At 42.6% G+C, this 22,220-nt stretch overlaps 1 protein-coding gene across 3 annotated transcripts in view; it reads right to left on the bottom strand.

The window, feature by feature from the left end:
• The window catches only part of GABRA2 (gamma-aminobutyric acid type A receptor subunit alpha2), a 554,383-nt gene that overhangs the window by 250,972 nt on the left and 281,191 nt on the right, over window positions 1-22,220 (bottom strand). For all 3 annotated transcript variants that reach the window (XM_069201731.1, XM_069201726.1, XM_069201732.1), the window contains exon 5: window positions 13,279-13,499. In XM_069201731.1, coding sequence (XP_069057832.1) covers window positions 13,279-13,499 — 221 coding nt within the window. The remainder of the gene's footprint in view (window positions 1-13,278; window positions 13,500-22,220) is intronic.

Raw genomic sequence — 22,220 nt, 5'->3', positions numbered from 1 at the left:
ACGCATCTCTTCTCCTGTGGCCCTCTGAGGAGATTTCCCACCAGAAACCAGGTACTCTGTGCTTGAAAGACACTTTATTGCTTTTTAAAGACTTAAAGACACTTTATATCACTTTTCAGTGATATCTTTACAAATTCATATTGCAACTTTGATCGTTTTGACCTGAAGATACCCAGATAAATATTATATATTTTTCTAAATACTGTGTGGTGTATTTTTGTGGTGTTATGCTATGGTGTTGTATGATTTATTGCACAAATGCTTTACACATTGCCTTCTAAGTTAAGCCTGACTGCTAGTGCCAAGCTACCGGAGGGTGAGCACAGGCTGATTTTGGATTGTGTGTGACTTACCCTGACTAGAGTGAGGGTTCTTGCTTGGACAGAGGGCAACCTAACTGCCAACCAAAAACCCCATTTCTAACACCTTGCAATGCAGTATTCGTGTGAACCGATCTATTTGTACATAGGTCAGTTTGCAAAATCAGAAGTGATTTGCAAAAAGTTGAAGCACAATTATTGATCACTTGTTTTTTGAATCAATTATTATTATTATGAGACCCATAATGCCCAAATAAGCCACTGCTTACCCTATTCATAGTATCTCAAAATACTTTACACATGTTCCAGCATCACTTTAAAATTAAAACAAAAAAATATAGTCTTTCCTATTCAAGGTTTTTTCACAAAATGTAGTAATTTCTCTATAAGAAATATGTGATTTACTACTGGGATCAATCTTCTGGAAAAATCTGAAGAGTATTTCCTGGAATTAAACTTTAGGAGAGCGTATCAGCAATGCTGTGCTATTTCATGACTACTACCAGTTATCTATAATGCTGAGGCAGAGGTGGTGTGATTTTATCCAATGCCAATCCATACACAAAAGTGAAAAGAAGTTTGATAAATATATAGGCTGGTGGACCAAAGATTTAATGCAGCATAGGCAGCAGGGGGTAGATACAGAAAGAACACAGGATTTGCAATTATTATAATGTTGCTATTCAGACTATGACACATTTTATTTGCTTGTCCTGCACTTCAGGAAATAAGATTTCTTTCTGTCATGTTATTTAAAAGCAAGCCACAGAAATTAATAACAGATTTTTAAATGTTACAGAATCGAGAATATAAGACTATCTGTTTAAGACTGTATTGATAATTACTATTTATTTATGGCACCAGACCTCTGTAGGTTTATATTTGTAGGAATAAAATAAATACGTTGGCTGGGAGGGGGAGATGTAAACATTGAGGAGAGGAGAGTGGATACTAGGATCCCTCAAGAAATTTCAAGCAGACTCTGTTATAAAGGAGCTGCTGATTAGTTCTTCCTGAGCACTGCAGTGGTTGATGATAAGGGCCCTGGGTGGGATGCAGTTTCTATAGTGCAATGAGGACGTTTCTAGGTCAGGACAACATTTGTCTGTCTCTGATTAATGTTCAAGAAGGCTGATGTCAGCTAAGTGCAGCAACTTGGAACAAACTTCCCATTGCCCTCAGACTTACCGAATGAGAAGAAACCTTTAAAAGGCAGTTTCAAACTTGGCTTTTCACTATTCCAGACTTGCTCTGCTACTTATTGATTTTTTGAGCTGGAAAACTCCGAAGTTCAGTTCTAATAATTCAGTGGCTTCCGCGCACAGTGCCATGATGCTGCTTGGGGACTGGCAGTTGCACTTTAAGATCATACGCCATAGTGCCTAGGTTGTGGGGTCTCCAATTTGGAGACAGACCTATTACTACGGTAAGTAAGGGAAACACTGAACTGGTTGTGCAACTGAATTGACTGTTTAGCCCAGAGTGTTAGCTTTATGTTGAAACCTGTTTATGGGTTTGCTGTTTTGTATCCAATGAATGGAGCTTCATGGAGTATTTCTGTACTTGTTAGGTGTTTTACAATTTTCCCAATTTGTGATTTTCAGAGTTACCTCTGCTCATTATTTTGGGGCAAATGCAGTGGCTTATAAAATCCTAAATACCTTGAAGCCTTGACTCGAAAGCAAGAAGTGCAGGAGTATTTTATGTCCTACTACACAAGGTACAATTCTGACTTCAAAATATTTTGAAAAAAAATCAGCACTCGCCCACCTACGGAAGATATGTATGATTTGATGTCAGTCCAAGAACAATACTGATAGACATGCATGAAATCATTCCTCATCTTCTTTTCCTTATATTTTTCCCTTCCAGATGCTTCCTCCCAGTTAACAAAGCATGTCATCTCTCATGCAGTATTCACGGTACGAAGTTATTCATTTAATTGCTTTTTTGTATTTCATTTCTCTATTGGCACTTAAAAATATACTTACAAATATACTAGTACCAACAATGCCTACCACATATAAAGCCTGGAGTATTATACAGAAATGAAAGACGGTGGACTAGATCAAAACAAATTGGAAGGAGGGGTGGGGGAGAAAACTCGGATTGGTAGAGCACTATCATGAGGATTAACACCACATTCTCATACAACATGATAAATTGCCAATCAACAACTGGTGATTAATTTAAAAACAATATATGTCAACTCTTAGGGGGTCTCTAAAATATAAGGAGCCAAGGCAAAGGGTATCTTCCAGTACTCAACAGGGATGCAAAAAAAGAATGAGGGACACGATCGAGCACAAGTCTAGTGTCCTAGCCACATTAGCCTGGATCACGTGAGAATTGGAAAAAGTGGTACTATGTTAGGAATCAGCCACATACATCTTTGAACTATTGGAGAAGGTCAACTAGTGTATACCTAATTTTGTCATAGGGAGCTACTGTCTTCATGTCTGCCAATCAGGGACAGTGAAGTGGTACAATCTTTGACTTCCAGTGGCATAACACCCCCACTTTGGCCTCCACCATGTCAGTGCAAACCATCTATACGTGTGGTGGGCTTCTCGAAATGAACAAAGGATGACTTCTTAAAGTACCGACTTGGTCTCCTACCACTTGCCTCATATGCGGCCCCCTGGTTGAGGGACGTAACCAACTCTATGTTCGGCCTGTGCGGTGAGGACACAGAAGATCTCCCCCACATCCTTTGTTCTTGCAATCATCTCGCACTAGAACGAAAAGCCCTACTGAAGTGCAAATTTAATGAAAAGGGGATACGGACACGAAGACAAGAAGTAATGGCGTGCTTTGCACAGGGTGACCTACAGTTGAATTGTGCCTTGGTAACGTTTCTACTGCAGGTGTCACAAAAGCAGGAGTTAAACGAGCAACATTGACCCCCTGTCGATCTAAAGGAGGAGGACAGGCTTAATGCCTGACAATGGACTACAATGGCATTAAGCGCTGCTCTACGCAACACCAAATTTTTAAACAGCAACACTTAACCATCATTTAAAGTGAGCTCCTATGGAGCCGAACTGAAATGACTAAACAATGATTTTTCTGTTTTACCTTTTTATATAGTGCTTATCTATTTTTATTTCTTGTGTTATGGTTTTAAGTAACTAAACAATAAAATCTCTTCTTCTTCTTCTATACATGTGGTGGGGAATCAGGGAAAAGGAGGAGGTGTTGTGTAAAAGAGTGCTCCTGCTCATCAGAATGGGACTAATGCCTACGATATTGATGATCGACCTCCAGACCTCCCTCCAATAAGTCCGTAACTAGTGCAATCCCAGACCAAGTTAACAGTGTTGCCATATGGCTTTTGACATCTACAGCAAGCAGGTTCTCGTGTCATGTGTGCTCTAAACACTTTTGCCTTGGACCTGTGCCATTGGTGTAGAATTTTATAGTAGCTTAGTTTAAGGCTGGCTCCATGGAGGGTCTTGCCCTGCGTCTCCATAATGTGGAGCCAGTCCTCATCGTCAAAATCTGTTTCCAATCTTGCCACTACTATTGGCATAGTGAGAGTGTTTTAGGTTTTGAAGCAAGGTTCTCGGTCAGCATGTGGTCTTTCTAGTGCACAAAGTACTGTAAGAGGTTGTCAGTGTCCAGAGTGTAGGGTCCTTTCCCCAGAATGGTTCAGAGGCTGTGGATCAGTTGTGCACAGCACCAGTCCTGGGAGGCGGGCAAATTGTATTTTTGAGCTAGGATTGGGTAGGAGAGCCATGTTCCATCTTGTAATTAATCATCCAGGCACTTAATTCCTCGGGTTAGCAAGTAGGACCATTGTATTTCAGTTTTTCCCACCTTTATCTTTATGTTTAGCCATGGAGTGGCCCCTGAGTGTATCAAGGATGATTGGCTCATTAAGGAGTGTGCCCTGTGTCATGACTGTTGAGTGACAATTAGAACCAGGTTTTGTGCAAGGCAGGTATGAGAGAGTTTAATGTATAAGCGCATGAGATCAGAAGTGAAACCAAGGAGATGATTCTCCAGTTTTTACAATAACATTATCTCCCTATGTTTTTTTGAAGAGGAAGGTCATGTGCACCAGTTGGTATGCTAACCAGTAAAATTCAGTGTAAAGGGGACAAAGCCCCCTTGATGAGGTTGATGCATATAGTCTGTATGCTTTCAGTCGAGGCTTGCTATACACCCACACAAAGCACCCACTGAGACATCAATCTGTTGAAGAGTGAAGTCAGTATTTTGAGGGGAAGCATACCAAAGACATACGGCAATCATGGCATGACATTCATTCTAATAATCCTGATTCTCCCACACATGGATAGTTGCAGTTTCGACCAGACAGAAAGCTCTAGTTTAACTTTGTCCGCTACAGGGGTTTTAGTCTTGAACCATGTTGGTTAAATTGGGGTTGCGGAGGATACCTAGTTATCAGAGGAGGGAAGAGAGCCACTGGAAGGGTGATTCACCTAACGAGGCCTTGGTAGCAGATATTGTCATCTGCATTGCCTCTCATTAGAACCATTTAATGTTGTAACTGGAAAACAACAGTTTTACAAAGGAGGTAATCACTTTCTTCAGCACCAGTATCGAGGACGATGGATCTGAGATAGTAACCAGATATCGTCAGCATGGTAAATAGCTTTGCATTCCTCCGAGCGGTGTTAAGGCCATGAATTGCAAAGGTTGTGTGATCGGTCGCCCCCAGTGGCTCTAGGTCTAGTAGAAACAGCAGTGAGAAAAGAGGGCAGCTCTGCCTTGTGTGAAAGTAAAGCTTTGGGAGGTAAAGCCACCACTTGATATCAAGGCTGTAGGCAGCTGGTAGAGCTACTGCACTTTAGCTACAAAAGGAGCACTCAGTCCCTTCTTCTCCATCACATGGTACAAATGATGCCATTCCACACAACAGAAAGCATTTTGGCATCTAAAGTTATTAATAACTTTTTGTCTGCATCATCTTTAGCTTGACATAGCCTAAGATGGTTTTGAGAAGACCATCCAGGCACAAAGTCCACTTAGGAGGAGTCAACATGCGCAGGGATATATGACTTAAGCCTGTTGGCCAGGATTTTCATAAACATCTTAATGTCCATATTTAGTAAAGAGATGGACCTGTAACTGCTGCATTAAAGGGGGTCTTGCTTGGGCTTAGGTATCAGAGAAATACTAGCCCTGTGGAAATCTGGGGCTGATACCTGTGGATTGGTGAGCTCATGACTAGATTTAGAAGGACCTGTGTTTCCCAGTTGCTTTAAATGTTGCCAAACCATCGATGGCCTATGCTATTTCATCTACAGCGATGTCCGCACCCATTGCTGTTGAGAGTTTGGGAAAGAGTGTTGGAAGCCAGAGGAGATTGAGAAACGTGTGCATCGCTGTCTGTATATGGGATGCTAAACAGGTGTAAAGTGGTTTGAAGTATTGAGGGAACTCTGGTAAGATTTTCTAGGAGTTGCTCAAGAGGGTATCATGTGGCATCCAATAGCCAGCCAGATTTCTCCTTCTTCAGTTGAGCTGCCAGAAGCCTGCCAGCTTTTTCCTCACGCCTGTAGTGGATTTGCTTAAGATGGACAAGGGATGGTTCTGCCTGTGGTGTGTTAATCTCATTAAGGAAGAATTGGGCAGATAGCAACTCTTTAAGTGGGGTCTGAGACAGTTGTGTATTATACTCATGGGTGAGGCGTCTCAGTCTATCTTCTAGAGTACCCCTGTCTGCGTCTCTCTGACCTTTATAGTCAGCGGAGTCTTTCATCATCCTCCAATGCAAGCAGGTTTTACACGCAGCCCACAGCCGGTGAATGGAGGAAACTGTACCTGCAATGTAATTCCGATACTGCTTCAAGTAGGAGCATAACCATTCCTTATCAACTGGGGTACTGTATGTGGTAATATTCATCCACCAATGAATAATGAGGGTCTAAATGCTGAATCAAGAATCAAGAATGACAAAATCATGATCAGAAGTGCTGTTGGGGTAGATTGAGGAAAACACTCAGTGGACAATTATTAGTGCATTGCAAAGGAAATAATATCTCGTTTTTTTAGATGGACGCCATGGTGCCCACCCAGGGCATCCACCATACATTCCTTGTGGGCCCCAGTGGAAGCCCAAGATCCCCACAGCCCCAGACAGGTCCCCAAATGCAGAAGGAGCTAGCATTTCTCCTGCCCAGGAGGAGCAGCGACTAATGCTGTTCCCTCTGGGAGAGAGCAATATTTTGATCTGTTTCCCTTCCCCTATCAGTGCTCGAACAGTGGGAGCATTTTCAAAGCTTCTGCAAGCTAGGAGCAGACTCTGTGTTTTCTTCTCCATCGTGGGAGTTTTGAAAATGCTCTCACCAAGCGGGAGCAAGCAAAGGTTTCCTGCCCTTAACGGTGCTTGCATGCAGGGACTCCGCTATGTTCCAGGGATGGGCTCCCCAGGGCATTCCTAGTGAGCTAGCCCGATGGCTGGTGTCCTTGGGGCCATCAATAGCTTTACAAAAGTTTACTGGCCTCTGGGGATGGGTCTCTGGGACCTTTAGAGGCTGGGGAGGGGTGCTGTGTGGCTCATTCCCCTTTAAAAACACAGTAGGCCCCGGGAGATGAGAACTCTCAGGTTACACGCAGCCTGAATAGGGGGCTGGTTGCCCCCCCGCCTTCAAAACAGACTTCAGGTCTCTTGGGCCAAAATAGGACCGAGGAGGGGGCTGTATGCCACCTCCTCCTAAAAAAGAAATGAGACCACAGGGGATATGATCCCTATTTTTCTACCACTCCCCTTGGTACCACCCACATTTACGATTAAATTTTATACCAACTTGTAGAAACGGCTAAGATCTCGGCCATAGGTTTGTAAATCTCATTTTATAACACATATGTAGTATTACTGTAGTACTACTTTACACAGCAGAAAATTCAGTTTTTGAACTGGGCTGATAAAGGCTTTGTTTTGTTTTGTTGTCTAAATACTATATGCTGTTGCTCCTAAAATGTATTTATCCTGTCATGCAAGGCCAAAGATTTTCTTAACACGATCATTCTTCTCTGGTGCTTCTGTCACAGTTATTTTCATTTTAATTTAGTATACTTTCAACTTTCTGCACCACCTGCTCACTTTTTTTCTCTTGTGAGCCTTTTAACAATCTACAGTAAACAGGATCACTGTAAATAGCATGGCAATCTGTAAATGATGCACACTGATTCCATTATCATTTCTATTGCATGTGACATTCATGAACCACACCAGTAAAATGACAAATATAAATATAAATATATACCCACACATGTATATCTATATAGTAATCGAAAAACAGCAAAGGCTGAAGGGATGTTATAGTTAGGTGAATATGTAATATGTCAGTTAAACATAACATTTTAAACTAAAACACTGCACCCAATCCTCTGTGGGTGCCCAACCCCCATCACACATGGTCTTTGACCGTGTGCAGCTTTGGGTTGGGGGTCTGCCCTGACCCCACAGCAGCCTATCCCCTGGAATGTGTTTGGGGTGCCTTTGGACCAAACCCCCGGGCACCCAAATGAGTTCCTGAGTCCTGAGATGCTGGTTGGAACTTTTCTTTCAGGTTGCTGCCAACCAATCACAATGCATGTTTAAGCTTGCAGATCCACCTCAGCAGATCCATAGTGGAACTGCACCATGAAATATAGATACATTTTGAGCCTTTAGTTCTCAAAAACTACTGAACAGAGGTACACCAAATCGTATAAAGCATGTTTTCTATTTCAGGATTTAGCCTTCTGCAATATTTGGTGTAATTCTGTTCAATTGTTGTGGCTACAGCTATCTCTAAAGATTCTATGAAAAGTTGCATGGTAAAAACGTACTTTGGGACCTTCTTCCTTTTTCTCTGCACCCCTTGAAGTATGACCCAGAAACTTTTCAGTATTAGCTGAGGTGGATAAGCCTTTTTTTAAGGAAAGATTTTTGAGGATTCGTCAGATTGAGCCAAATGGGCAGATGTACGCAGATGCAATTTTGCATTTCCTAAATAGCAACTTCATAAAAATCGCTATTTAAGAAATGGAAGACGCTGTGTACCAAGATACCAATTTCCTGATACTGATTCTTACAACGTAGGAATCACTATTAAGAAATTGCAAATAAGGAATCCCATGCCATTTGTCGCAATGGGCCAGTTGTTCATTTCCCAAATTAGGAAATCACTATTTGGGAAGTGCAAAACCAAGAATGCCTATGCGAAAAAGGTCCCCCGAAATGCACCCCAAAAATAGTGGTGCACATATAGAGTGCACATATTCCCAAAGGGCATGTGTATGCTCTATTGCATTTTCGGGTGCTTTTTCTTAATTGCATATGGTTACCCTCGACTTGAAGTCGATGGTAACTGCATTTCCTAAATGCTCATTTTGCATTTACTAAATGCTTTGTACAGGTGCCAAGAAATTGACAATAGGAAATCCCTATTTGCGGTTTCCTATCTAGTGATGCCCTAAAGGCCCTTGTACAGAGGAAAAGGCTTTTTTGCATTTCTTAACTGGCTGAAATTGTGATTTGGCCCACTAAGAAATACAAAAAGCCTTTGTACATCTGGCCCAAAGTGATTAGCAAACCAAAAAATCTATTTCTTATTGACGCATTGCCCAATTCAGTGTCAACCGTCAATAAGTTTGTATGCATTTATTGATATTGATAAATAGGAAGAATTTTATAATACTGCAATTTTGCCTGTTTATGTGTAATTTTCATAACCTTTACACTGTCTCCAAAATATTGTCTGTGTGAAATAAACATGGCACCCAAAGCATGCTTGCACTGAGTGTTCTTACACATTATGAATTTCTATCATGGTCATAAAAAACATAATGTTTCAATTCCACTTACATTTGTAAATCATTAGCTTCAGTAGTTCTCTACGCTTGGTGTTTATATATTTGTTGTATTTATTTGGGTATTTACGTACTTCTATTTACATTTTTCACCATAGACTTAACTTGTAAATGTGTTTTACATTACAACAAGTATATCATTCACATTTGATTATTTCTACACTTTAGACCATAAAAGTTCAATAAGAAAAACAGAGGAAGTTCTTATTTCAAGTATACTCTGAACATATGTGATTTATTGTAACGAGGAAAAAAAAGGTTTGACCCTCAAGTCATACCAAAATGAGTTCCAGAAAGCAATGGCATTACATTAGAAAAGTGGATTTTGAGCTTGGGAAGTACAGCTTTTGGAGGGTTATTTCCAATTAGAGAGAGTCCATACTTCACAGTTCAAACTCTTCTTTGACAACTTGAGATATTGAGAAGATTGGCCAAGTATGAAGGTTTATTATATAAGTTTTTTTGGGGGCCTGGTTTCCTCAATTTATTTTCAATTTAAGCCACCCAAATGCTTGTGATATCAATGCCTAACAAATACGCTGCTACACATTTAAATATGTGTGTTCCTTGTTGTTAGAAATTGGGTTTGTGGTTGGCTAGGGTATGCACCTAAGCCAGGCACAACCCACCTCTCTAGTCAGAGCGAGGGAGTCATACACCCAAGCTAACCCCTGCTGACCCCCTTGGTAGCTTGGCACGAGCAGTGAGGCTTATCCCAGAGGTCATGTGTAAAGCACTTGCACAACACACACAACACACAAGGCACAATGAATACACCTCAAAAGTAACACAACAAGTTATATAAAAATGAACCGTATTGCATAAAACATCATTAAACATCATTAGACCAAACACAACATGTATTAGTGCTACATAAGCAGTTTTCAGAACATCACACAGGTTACTAGTACTCTCCGAAAATAAGCAGTAGTCAGGTAAACATTTAGGGTACTGGTATTCTGCAAAACACAAGCAGTAGTCAGGTTGTCATTACTGCCAAAAATGCACAGGTCAGGATAAACATATCACCAGAGAGGCCAAATCATCATCGTGAATGCACCTAGAGGGAACCATTCCCCAAATGGCATAGATCCTAAAAACGTTACCCTCCCAATGCCGGCAAGACCCTAGACCTGGAAGAGATATGTCAGCCCCCTACAAGGCAAAAACAATATATATTGTGGCATCAGGTTATGGATTGCCGCAGTTAGATGAGAGAGAGGACAAAAACAGGTGAATTACCAGGACATCCCTGTAGCATCCAGATCATTACTCTGGTGGTCTCCCCACCATCTGGGGTGTTAACGATCACAATGACAAACATGCCACTCGGGTGCACTTGCACTGACGTCCAGACCCTTACGTTAGCCGCGTGCCAAAAGACTACCTTCCAAATGCAGGCTGGCCTGCGCCTGCTGAGAAGTGTGGGGAGCCTCTACTCGGTTTTGCCACAGTGAAGGTAAAGCTCACCTCAGTGCTCCTCCTGCGGTCTGTCCCAGGACAGCGTCTGGGAACAGACTCTACAATACTATAGGGGGCTTCACTCCGTCTTCCCCCGCACATTCCAAAACTGCAGCAGCTCCGCTGCATGGGAGAATTCACACTCCGTCCTAGCGTGGGAGACCGGGACTGGTCCCCACGTTCACTGGTAGCACCCAGCTGCTCGGAGGAAAACACAGCTCTTGCTTCCGTGTCGAAGCTAGGTCGCGCCACCCCCTGGCCCTGGTTCTCGGCTCAAGCCTGTTGGGCTGCAGCAGGGGAAATGATGGCAGCTCCACTGGCGTCCTGCAGCACGTTGGCATGAAGGAAAGGGCCTCCCTGAGGAACTCTCAATGTGCAATGCTGCTTCCGACTGGCTGGTCAGCTAACTTGTCCTCTCTGAGGGGGGTACTTGGGGCGGTCAAATGGTCTGGGAGGCACGTCGTGCTGGAGTCTCCACAACACTGAGTGTGGGGCCAGTTTCAAGCACTCCCTTGCACAAATGTGGGGCAGTCCAGGGGGAGAAGAGAGCCCTCTTCATGTGCTCACGGAGAAAATTAGGAAAGAGCTGTAATAGGAGGTTACACAGCGCTCTTCATGCATTTCTGTCTGAGGTATAGCGCTCCCCAGGAGCATTAGTTCCAAGACCAGGGAACCAGGCCGCAGGTCCTGGGAGAGCACTGGGGTGCACAGGCTCCCAAGCAGCAGGGTCCTTGGGCAAACGATGCAGTCCTCCTTGTGCCCTAACAGGTCACAGGCCAGCACCTCAATAACTGTTCCTCATGGCAGGGCCACACAGTGTCTAAAAAGGTGGGGGCCAGCCCCCCTGTACTTGTACACATTTTGTGCAGCTTCCACATAGGGGGAGAGAGGGTTCCAACCAGCACTAACCAGTTCCAGGAATGTCCCCTTTCTCCTCCATCACTGGCTCTGGACATCAGTAGGGGGTAAACAAGCCCTTTGTGTGAGGCCAGGGCACAGTCTTTACAAATGCAGGTGTGCCCCACTTCTCCTCTCCCGGCCCAGGAAGACCATTCAATGTGCAGATGCCCTCTTGTGACATCTACAGCCTGTCTGAAAAGTATGCTCAAAGCCCAGTTGTCACTCTGCCCCAGACGTGGATTGGAGTCAAGCTGCAAAACAACAGAGTCATACGCACAGAAAAATGCCCACTTTCTAAAAGTGGCATTTCTATAATGGTAATAAAATATCCACCTACCCCAGTAAGCAGCATTTCTCACTACCATTACAACATACCAAACATGCCTCTGCCACCCCTCATAGATCAGACAATACCACTTAGACATATGCTAGGGCATTTCCAATGCAATTCTATGAGAGAGGCAGTACTCACAGGAGAGAAGAACCATCTAGGCTGGTTGTCAATACTTGGATATATAGTACATAAAGACATATGTCCTACCTTTGACATACACAGCACCCTGCCCATTGGGCTAGCTAGGGCCTACCTTAGGGGTGACTTATATGTACTAAAAAGGGAGTTCCAGGCCTGGCAGGGAAATTTAGATGCCTGAGACAGGTTTGAAAGGCTACTTCTGTGGGTGGTGCAAGCTGTGCTCCAGGCCCACTAGTACCATTAAATTTACAGGCCCTGGGTATAGGGATACCATGGTACAAGGCACTTACAGGTAAATTAAATGTGCCAATTAGGTGTAAGCCAATCATATCAAATTTAGAAGAGAAAGCACATGCACTTTAGCACTGATCAGAAGTGACAGAGTGCTCAGAGTCCTAATGTCAACAAAAAGAGGTCGGAAAAGATAGGAGGAGGAAGTCAAAAAAATTAGGGACGACCTTGTAAAAAGGGCCAGGTCCAACACTTGTCATTACACTGTGCATTTATCTTTTACAAATGTTCTTAACTATGTTAACCCCGTTGACATCCAAACCTGTGAGGGACAGGTTGTACACAGACCTCCACAGAAAGAAAACTGCCTTATAGAGATGTCTTATAGCGAGGCCTAACCCACTGCCCTTTCTTGATATAATTCACAAATGCATGCTAGTCATTCTCTTTCTTCACTTTACATGTTCTGCCATTTTACACAACTTTCTGTTTCCTCACTCCTCCATCTACCTCTGTTCTTTCCAACAGCTTTTCTCCTTTTGAATTCATATTTTAGGAAGTGATTTTATTCAAAGCCACGACCAGACCTCACTGAATGTCCTTGATTTTCCTGAGCTTTCCACTGGGATACTTCATTCAGAATGAAATTCTGTCCGATTCAAGCAGGAAATAAGATTTTCAAAGCCTGATAATTCAGCCAAGTTACCCATGATAAATACTGCTAACGGCATTTCAAATAGTTTCATTAGAGATAATCAGCATGCTGAGCTGACAACTAATAATTATAGCAGAGTGTCTCGCAACTTTAAATATATGTGCACAAAGCTTGACTTCACATAGAGAAAAAAGTGACCAGCGTTATAGATAACAACAACTATTCTAACGTGATTTTAATTATTTTCTTTGATTTGCAGTTTGTGACATTTCTATACTCACCAAATGTAGAGCACTCGCACATTGAAAAATTGACTATGTGAGACTTCAAATTTACCAAACCAGAGAACAGTGAGTTACAGTAAACACAATTTTCAATACGATAAAAGTGGAAACACAAAGATGTACCTCATTGTGTACAATAAAGTTCCGTCATCCTGGATTCTCAACAGTTTGTTTGGCATTGTCATGTTGTGGGCCACTGACTTTTTTCCATTATGAAAGAATGTGTCTGGAGTCCAGATTTTACTTGCCATTAAATTGTTTAGTCGTAGAATGTTCATCGGACCTTTGTATCTTAACCTCTCATCCTCCCATTTCTGGCGAAAGAAAACATCTATTGTGTATTCCTAGAAGATAAATTAACATATTTTACTAATTAAAAGTAGTATGATATCATGCTTTACCTGTAGAGAAAACTATATGAAACCGTTCGAGTCAACAATCACCAATTTTATATAAATTGTTCTTTCACTGTATTTGGAACCAATAATCCAAATGTAAACTTTAAGAAGAATGTGGCACATGGAAACGAGGTCTGTATTACATTTCTTGGTTAGGTGTAGACCACAATACTTAATATTGCATATATGTTCATGATGTATTACTCCATTCAAATATTAACATGATTATTTAATTGAATTGCATGAGTAACCAAAGGGAGATTTTATTAGAAATAGTTTCTAAGGGGTTCCAATTGTACCAATGGGTTCTTTGGATATTGCATCAGCTTTAGCGTTCTTCACAACATTGTAGTTGCTGTTCAAATCTAAACTGCCAGCAATTGAAACCAGAAGTAGTATATCTGTAACTGGAGTGCACCTAAGGCATGCTCTACAGTTACCTGCAATCAGTGTTTATATGCCTACAAACACAAGGCTAGTTTGTGGCTTGAGAAAAAAGATATATTTCAAGATCCTTCCAAAAACCTACTGGAGAAGAGGTCTGTGAAAGCAATGGGAACTTCAATAAATATGCATAGAGATAAGTGTCATGTAATGTTATGTTATGTTATATGTTATGATGTGCTATGCTATGGCCCTGAGATAGATCACTAAAACAAGAATAGATTGCAATTTATTGACATTATTTGCACCTTCGATAAACACAGGTGATTTCAGCTTCCTCCTGAACAGACGCTAGTCAACTTCGGATCTTAAGTGAAGAGGAGGGTAATTTCAGTCTGTACTGAAAATACTGCCTCTTCTCACCTTTTCCTCATAAATCTCTGAACCATTAGAACAGCTTAGTAAACAGTAGAACACTCAACAGTTGATGCAATGTAAATTATTTGCAAACAAATTGGGGTATCTTGGGGTCTCTTATTTCACAGTGCTTTGTGACTGAAACAGATGTGATTAGACAGAAAAGGTATGTCTTGGGGCAATTTTGTACTAGCACAACAAATAAAGCAGTGACTGTCCTGAACATTCAATGAGGAGTAGTCAATTTTGTTAGTAAAAGAGTTTCTGGCCTAGAAATCAATGGCGACTTTCATGACACACACTCATCTTAGGTTGTACCGCAAGAGTTAAGATATACTGTTTACCAGGTCAACAAACCCTTCTAACGAAAATTGTAAGAAAGAACAAAGCAGAAGAAATAGTACCATTGAACCCTTCATAGTGTCCAGAAAGAGGTTTCTTACTTTGTGTAGGCTGCATACCATTATAAATCAGTTCAATGTGGTTATTAGAGTAAGAAAATAGCTTTACAAACTTCTTTAGTCAAATTAAAGTTGTCCAAAGCACAATCAGCTTTCACCAGCTCATTGAGATTTCTCCAGCATTATTTCTTAGGGGCGATTGTGACTTCAGTACATGAGGCATATTACAGTCTATTCTCCCTAAAGCCTAATATTTTTTATTGATTAAGAACATGTGTCAAAAAGGTAAATTTTCTCGGTGCCATAAATCTGACCACCTGTCCTCAGTGATCATTTTTAAGTCTTGTTAGATTTTAATGTTTCCCCTCAAACCTACCTAATTGTTAACTGTCTTATATGTATTTAAAGTAAGTCACTCAACAAGATCCTTAGTCACCCAACCAATAATATCCAATACCTGATCAGGGGGGTAAGATCATTGCTGAATTTAGACTACAATATATCATATACTTTCTCAACATTAAGAAGCACAAATCTATTCTTCTCTGCCCACCAATCATTGTCTTGCTTCCTCATTGAATGGCTTCTGGTGACATGGAAGACTGTACTCCAGTGGTTGGTCAATGCTGTGTGAGAGGGGTGATGTTATGCTTCAAGTTTACTTTCCTGGTGACTATGTAGTTCATTCTTTGGGTGGGACTGAAAACCAATAAGTGATATGGAACTCTACATATTTTCATTATTTAATTTTGTTTTGCAAAGTTTATCATGTTTCTTTATAATCATGTTGCCCATGTTCAAAGGAAACGGAAAGTTAAAATATTACTACTGGCAGGATTGTTAGGCAGTGTAGACCTGGCATCCTTTTGGCATGTCGCCCCTGTCTTTTTGCCTTGTGACCTCTTGTTTTTATGGTATACTGGACTCTGTTTTTGCTGGTTTATTCTCTCTGTGCACTTTGCCACTGCTGATCAGTGCTAAAGTGCAAGTGCTCCCTATGTAAATTGTATTGGTGATTGGGTTTTCCATGATTGCCATATTTGATTTACTGGTAAGTCCCTAGTATAGTGCACTAGAGGTGCCCAGGGCCTGAAATCAAATGCTACTAGTTGGCCTACAGCACTGGTTGTGCCATCCACATTAGTAGCACTGTAAACATGGCTTAGACCTGCCACTGCAGTGTCTGTGTGCAGTTTTAAACTGCAAATTTTACCTGGCAATTGTACCCATTGCCAGGCCCAAACCTTCCCTTTTTGTACATGTAAGGCACTCCTAAGGTAGGCCCTAGGTTGCCCCATGGGCAGGGAGCATTGTATTTAAAACGCAGTACATGTACTGGTGTGTTTTACATGTCCTAACAGTGAAATACTCCCAAATTCGGGTTTCACTGTTGCAAGTCCTATGGCTCTCATAGGTTAACATGGGGCTGCCTTTAAATCACTTTAAAGCACAGATTACCTTTGAGAGCAGATAGAAATATGGAGTTTAGGGTCTCTGAACGCACAATTTGAAAATACATCTTTCAGTGAAGTTGGTTTTTGGATTGTGAGTTTGAAAATGCCACTTTTAAAAAGTAGGCATTTTCTTCCTTAAACCATTCTGTGACTCTGCTGTTTGTGGATTCCCCGTCTGAGTCAGTTTGACTGTTGGGCTGTTTAAACCTCTCCTCTAGACAGTGACACAAAAGGAGCTGTGGTGTAGCCTGCATATCCTGATGAGCCATCTGAGCTAGAGTGGAGGGAGGAGTGGTCACTCACACCTGAAAGGACTGTGCCTGCCCTTACACAATGCAGTGTCCTACCCCCTCATGTGTGTCTGGGGCCTGGCATGGACAATGAAGGATCTTACAAACACTTGAGACTTTGCTTGAAAGTTTGCCAACTTTAAAGGCAGAAAGGGGTGTAACTATTGGACCCAAGATCCCAGACTTTTAGAATCTTTCTGGAATCAAGAGGAACCTTTGTTCAGGAGAAGAGCTGAAGAGTTGGAGGAGCAGTACTCTCCATTTGCTGTGTTGCTTTGCTGGACTGGCCTGCAGTTGCTGCTTCCACCTCAAAAGAGTGCAAAGGGTGAACTTTACTGTGTGTCCTGCTTGAGAAAGTTCTCCAAGGGCTTGGAGTAGAGCTTGTCTTCTGTTGGAAGTCTCAGGGACACCAAAGACTTCAGTTTCCTTGACCTGCAGCACTGATAACTGTATTTTTTGTGCTGTTCAAGAGGAGAAACAGCCACAATGCTCCTGGCCTGCACTATGACCTGCTGACGCCACATGGAGCTGCACTGCCCTGCTTCGCACGGCAACCCTGGTCTCACCGACGAAGTCATCAGAAGACTTCACCGAGCAGCTGCTCGCCCCACAACCTGAAGGCCTGGCTCTCCAGCATCACCTTGCTCAAACTACAGCCTTGGCATTCCCAAAGCTGCCACTCCTGCTGACATTGGCGCCGCTGCCTACACTGTGGCCTGTGGAGACCGCTGGTGAGGAGCACTTCAGCAACTACGATGCCGCTGCCTGCACCGTGACCTGGTGACACCGCATGTCGCAGCACCCCGCTTCACACCTCAGCCCTGGTCTCACCAACGCTGCTGGATACTGTCCCTGAGCCGCAGCCTGCACCGTGACCTGTGGGCACTGCATGTCGCATCGTCCCACTTCGCACCTCAGCCCCGATGCCATCCAAGCAGCGCTTCTAACTTCATCAGCCTGGAGTTCGATCTGCAACACGTGTGACTTCAAGGGCCCAACGACTCTCGAACTGACACCGCGATGCCAGCAATGCTGCTCTCCGGATCTTATTACGAGGAACACGATGCCCTACAAATCCAAAGGTACTGTTTGCTGGTCTTCCTGACACCGTAGCATGTCTTTCATATGAGTTCCCTCAGGGGTTTTATGCTATTTCCTTGAAAACGTTTAAGGAGTTGGAGTTTCTTATTACTGCATTAGAAGGAGCGGAGTTCTTTATCACTTCTGTATCTATTTCCATTAAGAGCACATTATGTATATTGTCTCTGATTATCTTAATTTTATTTACAAAAAATCATTAACCCCATTGGTGCATGTGTCGGCCAGTGGCTGACACCCGCACAACCTCCCTGGTGAGGGCCATGACCAGTGATCGATGACAACGAGAGGTTTTTAAAATTAAAATCCCTCAGAAGACACAGAAGATCTTCTGAGTCTCCCTCCAACCCCTCACCTGCCGGTGAGTGACTACAGCGTACCTCGAGGTGTGCTGACATCACAGTTTGTTCTCACCACTGGAACAGGAAGCAGCAGGTAATGTCGCTTTCTGCTCCGGTGGGGAAAAGTTGCCAGAAAGGGCCTCCCCACCATTCATAAAGGCCTCGTTTGAAAGGGGAGATTCTTCCCTTTCGAATGAGGCCTACCTGAAAGTGAGTCCTGGCCGTGGCAAGGAAACACCACTAGACACCAGGGATCTGGAGGGGTCAGCCCTTTGAAAATGGGCTGACCCTCATCCCTCCCGAGGGCACTTTTGAAAAAAAGATAAAGTTAGTTTACCCCCAAGGGTGACAATTTCTTTTTTTAATGGCTCCCTCAAGGAAACCACACAGCTGTTAACCTCTTAGCTGCTGGGCCTCCCCCCAGTGCTGAGCCCTTTTTTGGATATTTGGGATAGTTTGCGCTTAGGCCTTCATAACTTTTTGTCCACATAAGCTATCCACGCCAAATTAGCATCCTTTTTTTACAACATCCTAGGGATTCTAATGGTACCCAGAGTTTGTGGTTTCCCCTGGAGGAGACCAAGAAATTAGCCAAAATACAGTGAAAATTTCGTTTTTCTCAAAAAAATGGGAAAAAAGGGCTGCCTAAGAAGGCTTAGGGTTTTTTCCCTGAAAAGGGCATCAACAAAGGGTTTCTGGTGCTAAAATCACCATCTTCCCACATTTCAGGAACGGGCAGACTTGAATCAGAAAACCACATTTTTCAACACAATTTTGGCATTTTACTGGGACATACCCCATTTTTACTATTTTTGGTGCTTTCAGCCTCCTTCCAGTTAGTGACAGGAATGGGTGTGAAACCAATGCTGGATCCTGGAAAGCTAAACATTTCTAAAAAGTAGACAAAATTCTGAATTCAGCCAAGGGTCATTTGTGTAGATCCTACAAGGTTTTCCTACAGAAAATAACAGCTGAAATAAAAGAATATTGAAAGTGAGATGAAAAAAACAGCCATTTTTCTTCACGTTTTACTCTGTAACTTTTTCCTGCAATGTCAGATTTTTTAAAGCAATATACCATTACGTGTGCTGGACTCTTCCGATTGCGAGGCTATATAGGGCTTGTAGGTTCATCAAGATCCCTAGGTACCCAGAGCCAATAAATGAGCTGCACCTCGCAATGGGTTTTCATTCTATACTGGATATACAGCAATTCATTTTCTGAAATATAAAGAGTGAAAAATAGGTATCAAGCAAACCTTTGTATTTCCAAAATGGGCATAAGATAAGGTGTTGAGAAGCAGTGGTTATTTGCACATCTCTGAATTCCGGGGTGCCCATACTAGCATGTGAATTGCAGGCCATTTCTCAAAAATACGTCTTTTTTACACACTGTCTTACATTTGGAAGGAGAAATGTAGAGAAAGACAAGGGGCAATAACACTTGCTTTGCTATTCTGTGTTCCCCCAAGTCTCCCGATAAAAATGGTACCTCACTTGCGTGGGTAGGCCTAATGCTCGCGACAGGAAACGCAACATGGACACATCACATTTTTACATTGAAATCTGACGTGTTTTTTGCAAAGTGCCTAGCTGTAGATTTTGGCCTCTGGCTCAGCCGGCACCTAGGAAAACCTAGCAAACCTTGGCATTTTTGAAAACTAGACACCTAGGGGAATCCAAGATGAGGTGACTTGTGTGCTCTGACCAGGTTCTGTTACCCAGAATCATTTGCAAACCTCAATATTTGGCTAAAAAAACAAATTTTCCTCACATTTCGGTGACAGAAAGTTCTGGAATCTGAGAGGAGCCACAAATTTCCTTCCACCCAGCATTCCCCTAAGTCTCCTGATAAAATTGATACCTCACTTGAGTGGGTAGGCCTAGGGCGCGTGACAGGAAATGCCCCAAAACACAACGTGGACACATCCCATTTTTTGACAGAAAAGAGAGGTGTTTTTTGCAGAGTGCCTACCTGTAGATTTTGGCCTCTAGCTCAGCCGGCACCTAGGGAAACCTACCAAACCTGTGCATTTTTTAAAACTAGAGACCTATTGGAATCCAAGATGGGGTGACTTGTGGGGCTCTGGCCAGGTTCCGTTACCTAGAATCCTTTGCAAACCTCAAAATTTGGCCAAAAAAACACTTTTCCTCACATTTCGGCGACAGAAGGTTCTGGAATCTGACAGGTGTCACAAATTTCCTTCCACCCAGCGTTCCCCCAAGTCTTCCGATAAAAATGGTACCTCTCTTGCGTGGGTAGGCCTAGCGCCCACGAATGGAAATGGCCCAAAACACAACGTGGACACATCACATTTTGCAAAGTGCCTACCTGTAGATTTTGGCCTCTAGCTCAGCCGGCACCTGGTGAAACCTACCAAAACTGTGCATTTTTGAAAACTAGAGACCTAGGGGAATCCGAGATGGGGTGACTTGTGGGGCTATGACCAGGTTCTGTTAACCAGAATCCTTTGCAAACCTCAAAATTTGGCTAACAAACACATTTTCCTCACATTTCGGTGACAGAAAGTTCTGGAATCTGAGAGGAGCCACAAATTTCCTTCCACCCAGCATTCCCCCAAGTCTCCCGATAAAAATGGTACCTCACTTGTGTGGGTAGGCCTGGTGCCCGCAACAGGAATATATCACAATGTTGGTCCTTACATGAGGCAGCTGTTGACCCTGGGGTGATCCATTCCTGACGCAGGCACTAGGTGTAGGCACTCAAGTGGGGTAGTGTTTTTATCAGGACAGGTGAGGAATCACTGGGTGGTAGGAATTTTGTGGATCCCAGCATATTCCTGTAGTTTGTGTGACAGAAATGCGAGAAAAATAGAGTTTTTATTCAACATTTCAGCTTTGCAGGGTATTCTGGGTAAGAAAACTTTGGGGAATCCACACAAGTCACACCTCTGTGGACTCCCCCGAATGTCTAGTTTCCAGAAATGTTTGGGTTTAGTGTGTTTCTCTATATGGCTGCCGAACCCAGGACCAAAAACACAGGTGCCTGCCTTCCAAAACCAGTTTGTTTTGCGATAGATAATTTTGATGTCTCCATACGATTTGGGCGGTGGAATTTGGGGCTGAACTAAATTGGGGAGCTCCCAAGAGAGCACTCTCTCTCTCTGCTTGCCACCGCATTCACCTGCTCTCTGGGTTGGGCTAACCCACTATTACCCAGTTGCACAGACTGCTTGCGAAGGGACAGCAGGACTGTCCTCATCACCTCCCTCATAATTTACTGGAAGAGGAGTTATCGAATGGGACTCCTCCAACTGAAAAATCACTCCCAGAGTCTGCGCCATTGTCCTATCCCTCAGATGCTGTCTGAGTATCTGATGTCTCACTCTCTGATCCTATGTCAGAGCTGTCCTCAATAACCGGAGTGACGGCAGCAGTCATCCATCAAGATGCCATCTCTGCTATTGGCTAAACAGTTGCTCTAAAACACTAACCTACGTAGACAGTCACAAAATCGATGGTGTGTGTGAGATACGTGCAACTGTAGAGGCCACCTTGCCTGCGCTTCTTCCCTCAATCAGAATATTCTTTCAAGACACTCAAAAAACACCTTGTCACATACCATTCATCACTGTCTTTAGCTCCTCCTGCACCCAGTCCAACAATCATTATTGGTGCTCCCACTCCCTCCTCCTCGGATTCCCTCATTACCACCCAGCAAAAGTGCCCTTCATCTCTCCATAGCCGCCCTCCACCCCGCACATAAATTTCATTTGTATTATAGCGCAGGTAATGGCTGACTTTACTAATGTACTCAGCTATTTACATAAAATACAGATTTGCTCTTTGTAGTAGGCCTATAAACCTTCTGCGCTTCTTTATGGCACTAAAACCGCCACTAGACAAGTCTGACCCTTTTGTAGCAGAAACATAATCACAATACTTACTTGACTTTTTTATTGCTGCCTAAAAGCTACAGTTGGAAAGCGTTGGTTGAAGTATGTGCATTGCTTTGAAGACGCAAGCTGCAACTGCAAGACAACTGGTGGCAAATCTATATATATATATATATATATATATATATATATACATATATATATATATATATGTATATATATATATATATATATATATATATATATATATATATCACTTTAATTTGTGGGTCTGGTTTTCCTGGGGGCCGATCGCAGCTCCCAGGGAAACCACACGCGTATTGACAAAAGTGATATATATATATATAGAGATCTATCTCTATATATATATATATCTACATAGATATATCTATAGATAGATCTATATATATATATATATAAATATAT

This window comes from Pleurodeles waltl, chromosome 1_2 (assembly GCF_031143425.1).
Source record: "Pleurodeles waltl isolate 20211129_DDA chromosome 1_2, aPleWal1.hap1.20221129, whole genome shotgun sequence".
NCBI classification, from domain to species: Eukaryota; Metazoa; Chordata; class Amphibia; order Caudata; family Salamandridae; genus Pleurodeles; species Pleurodeles waltl.
Note: the sequence above shows the minus strand (reverse complement) of the source record. Positions and strands in the feature narration are given on the sequence as shown.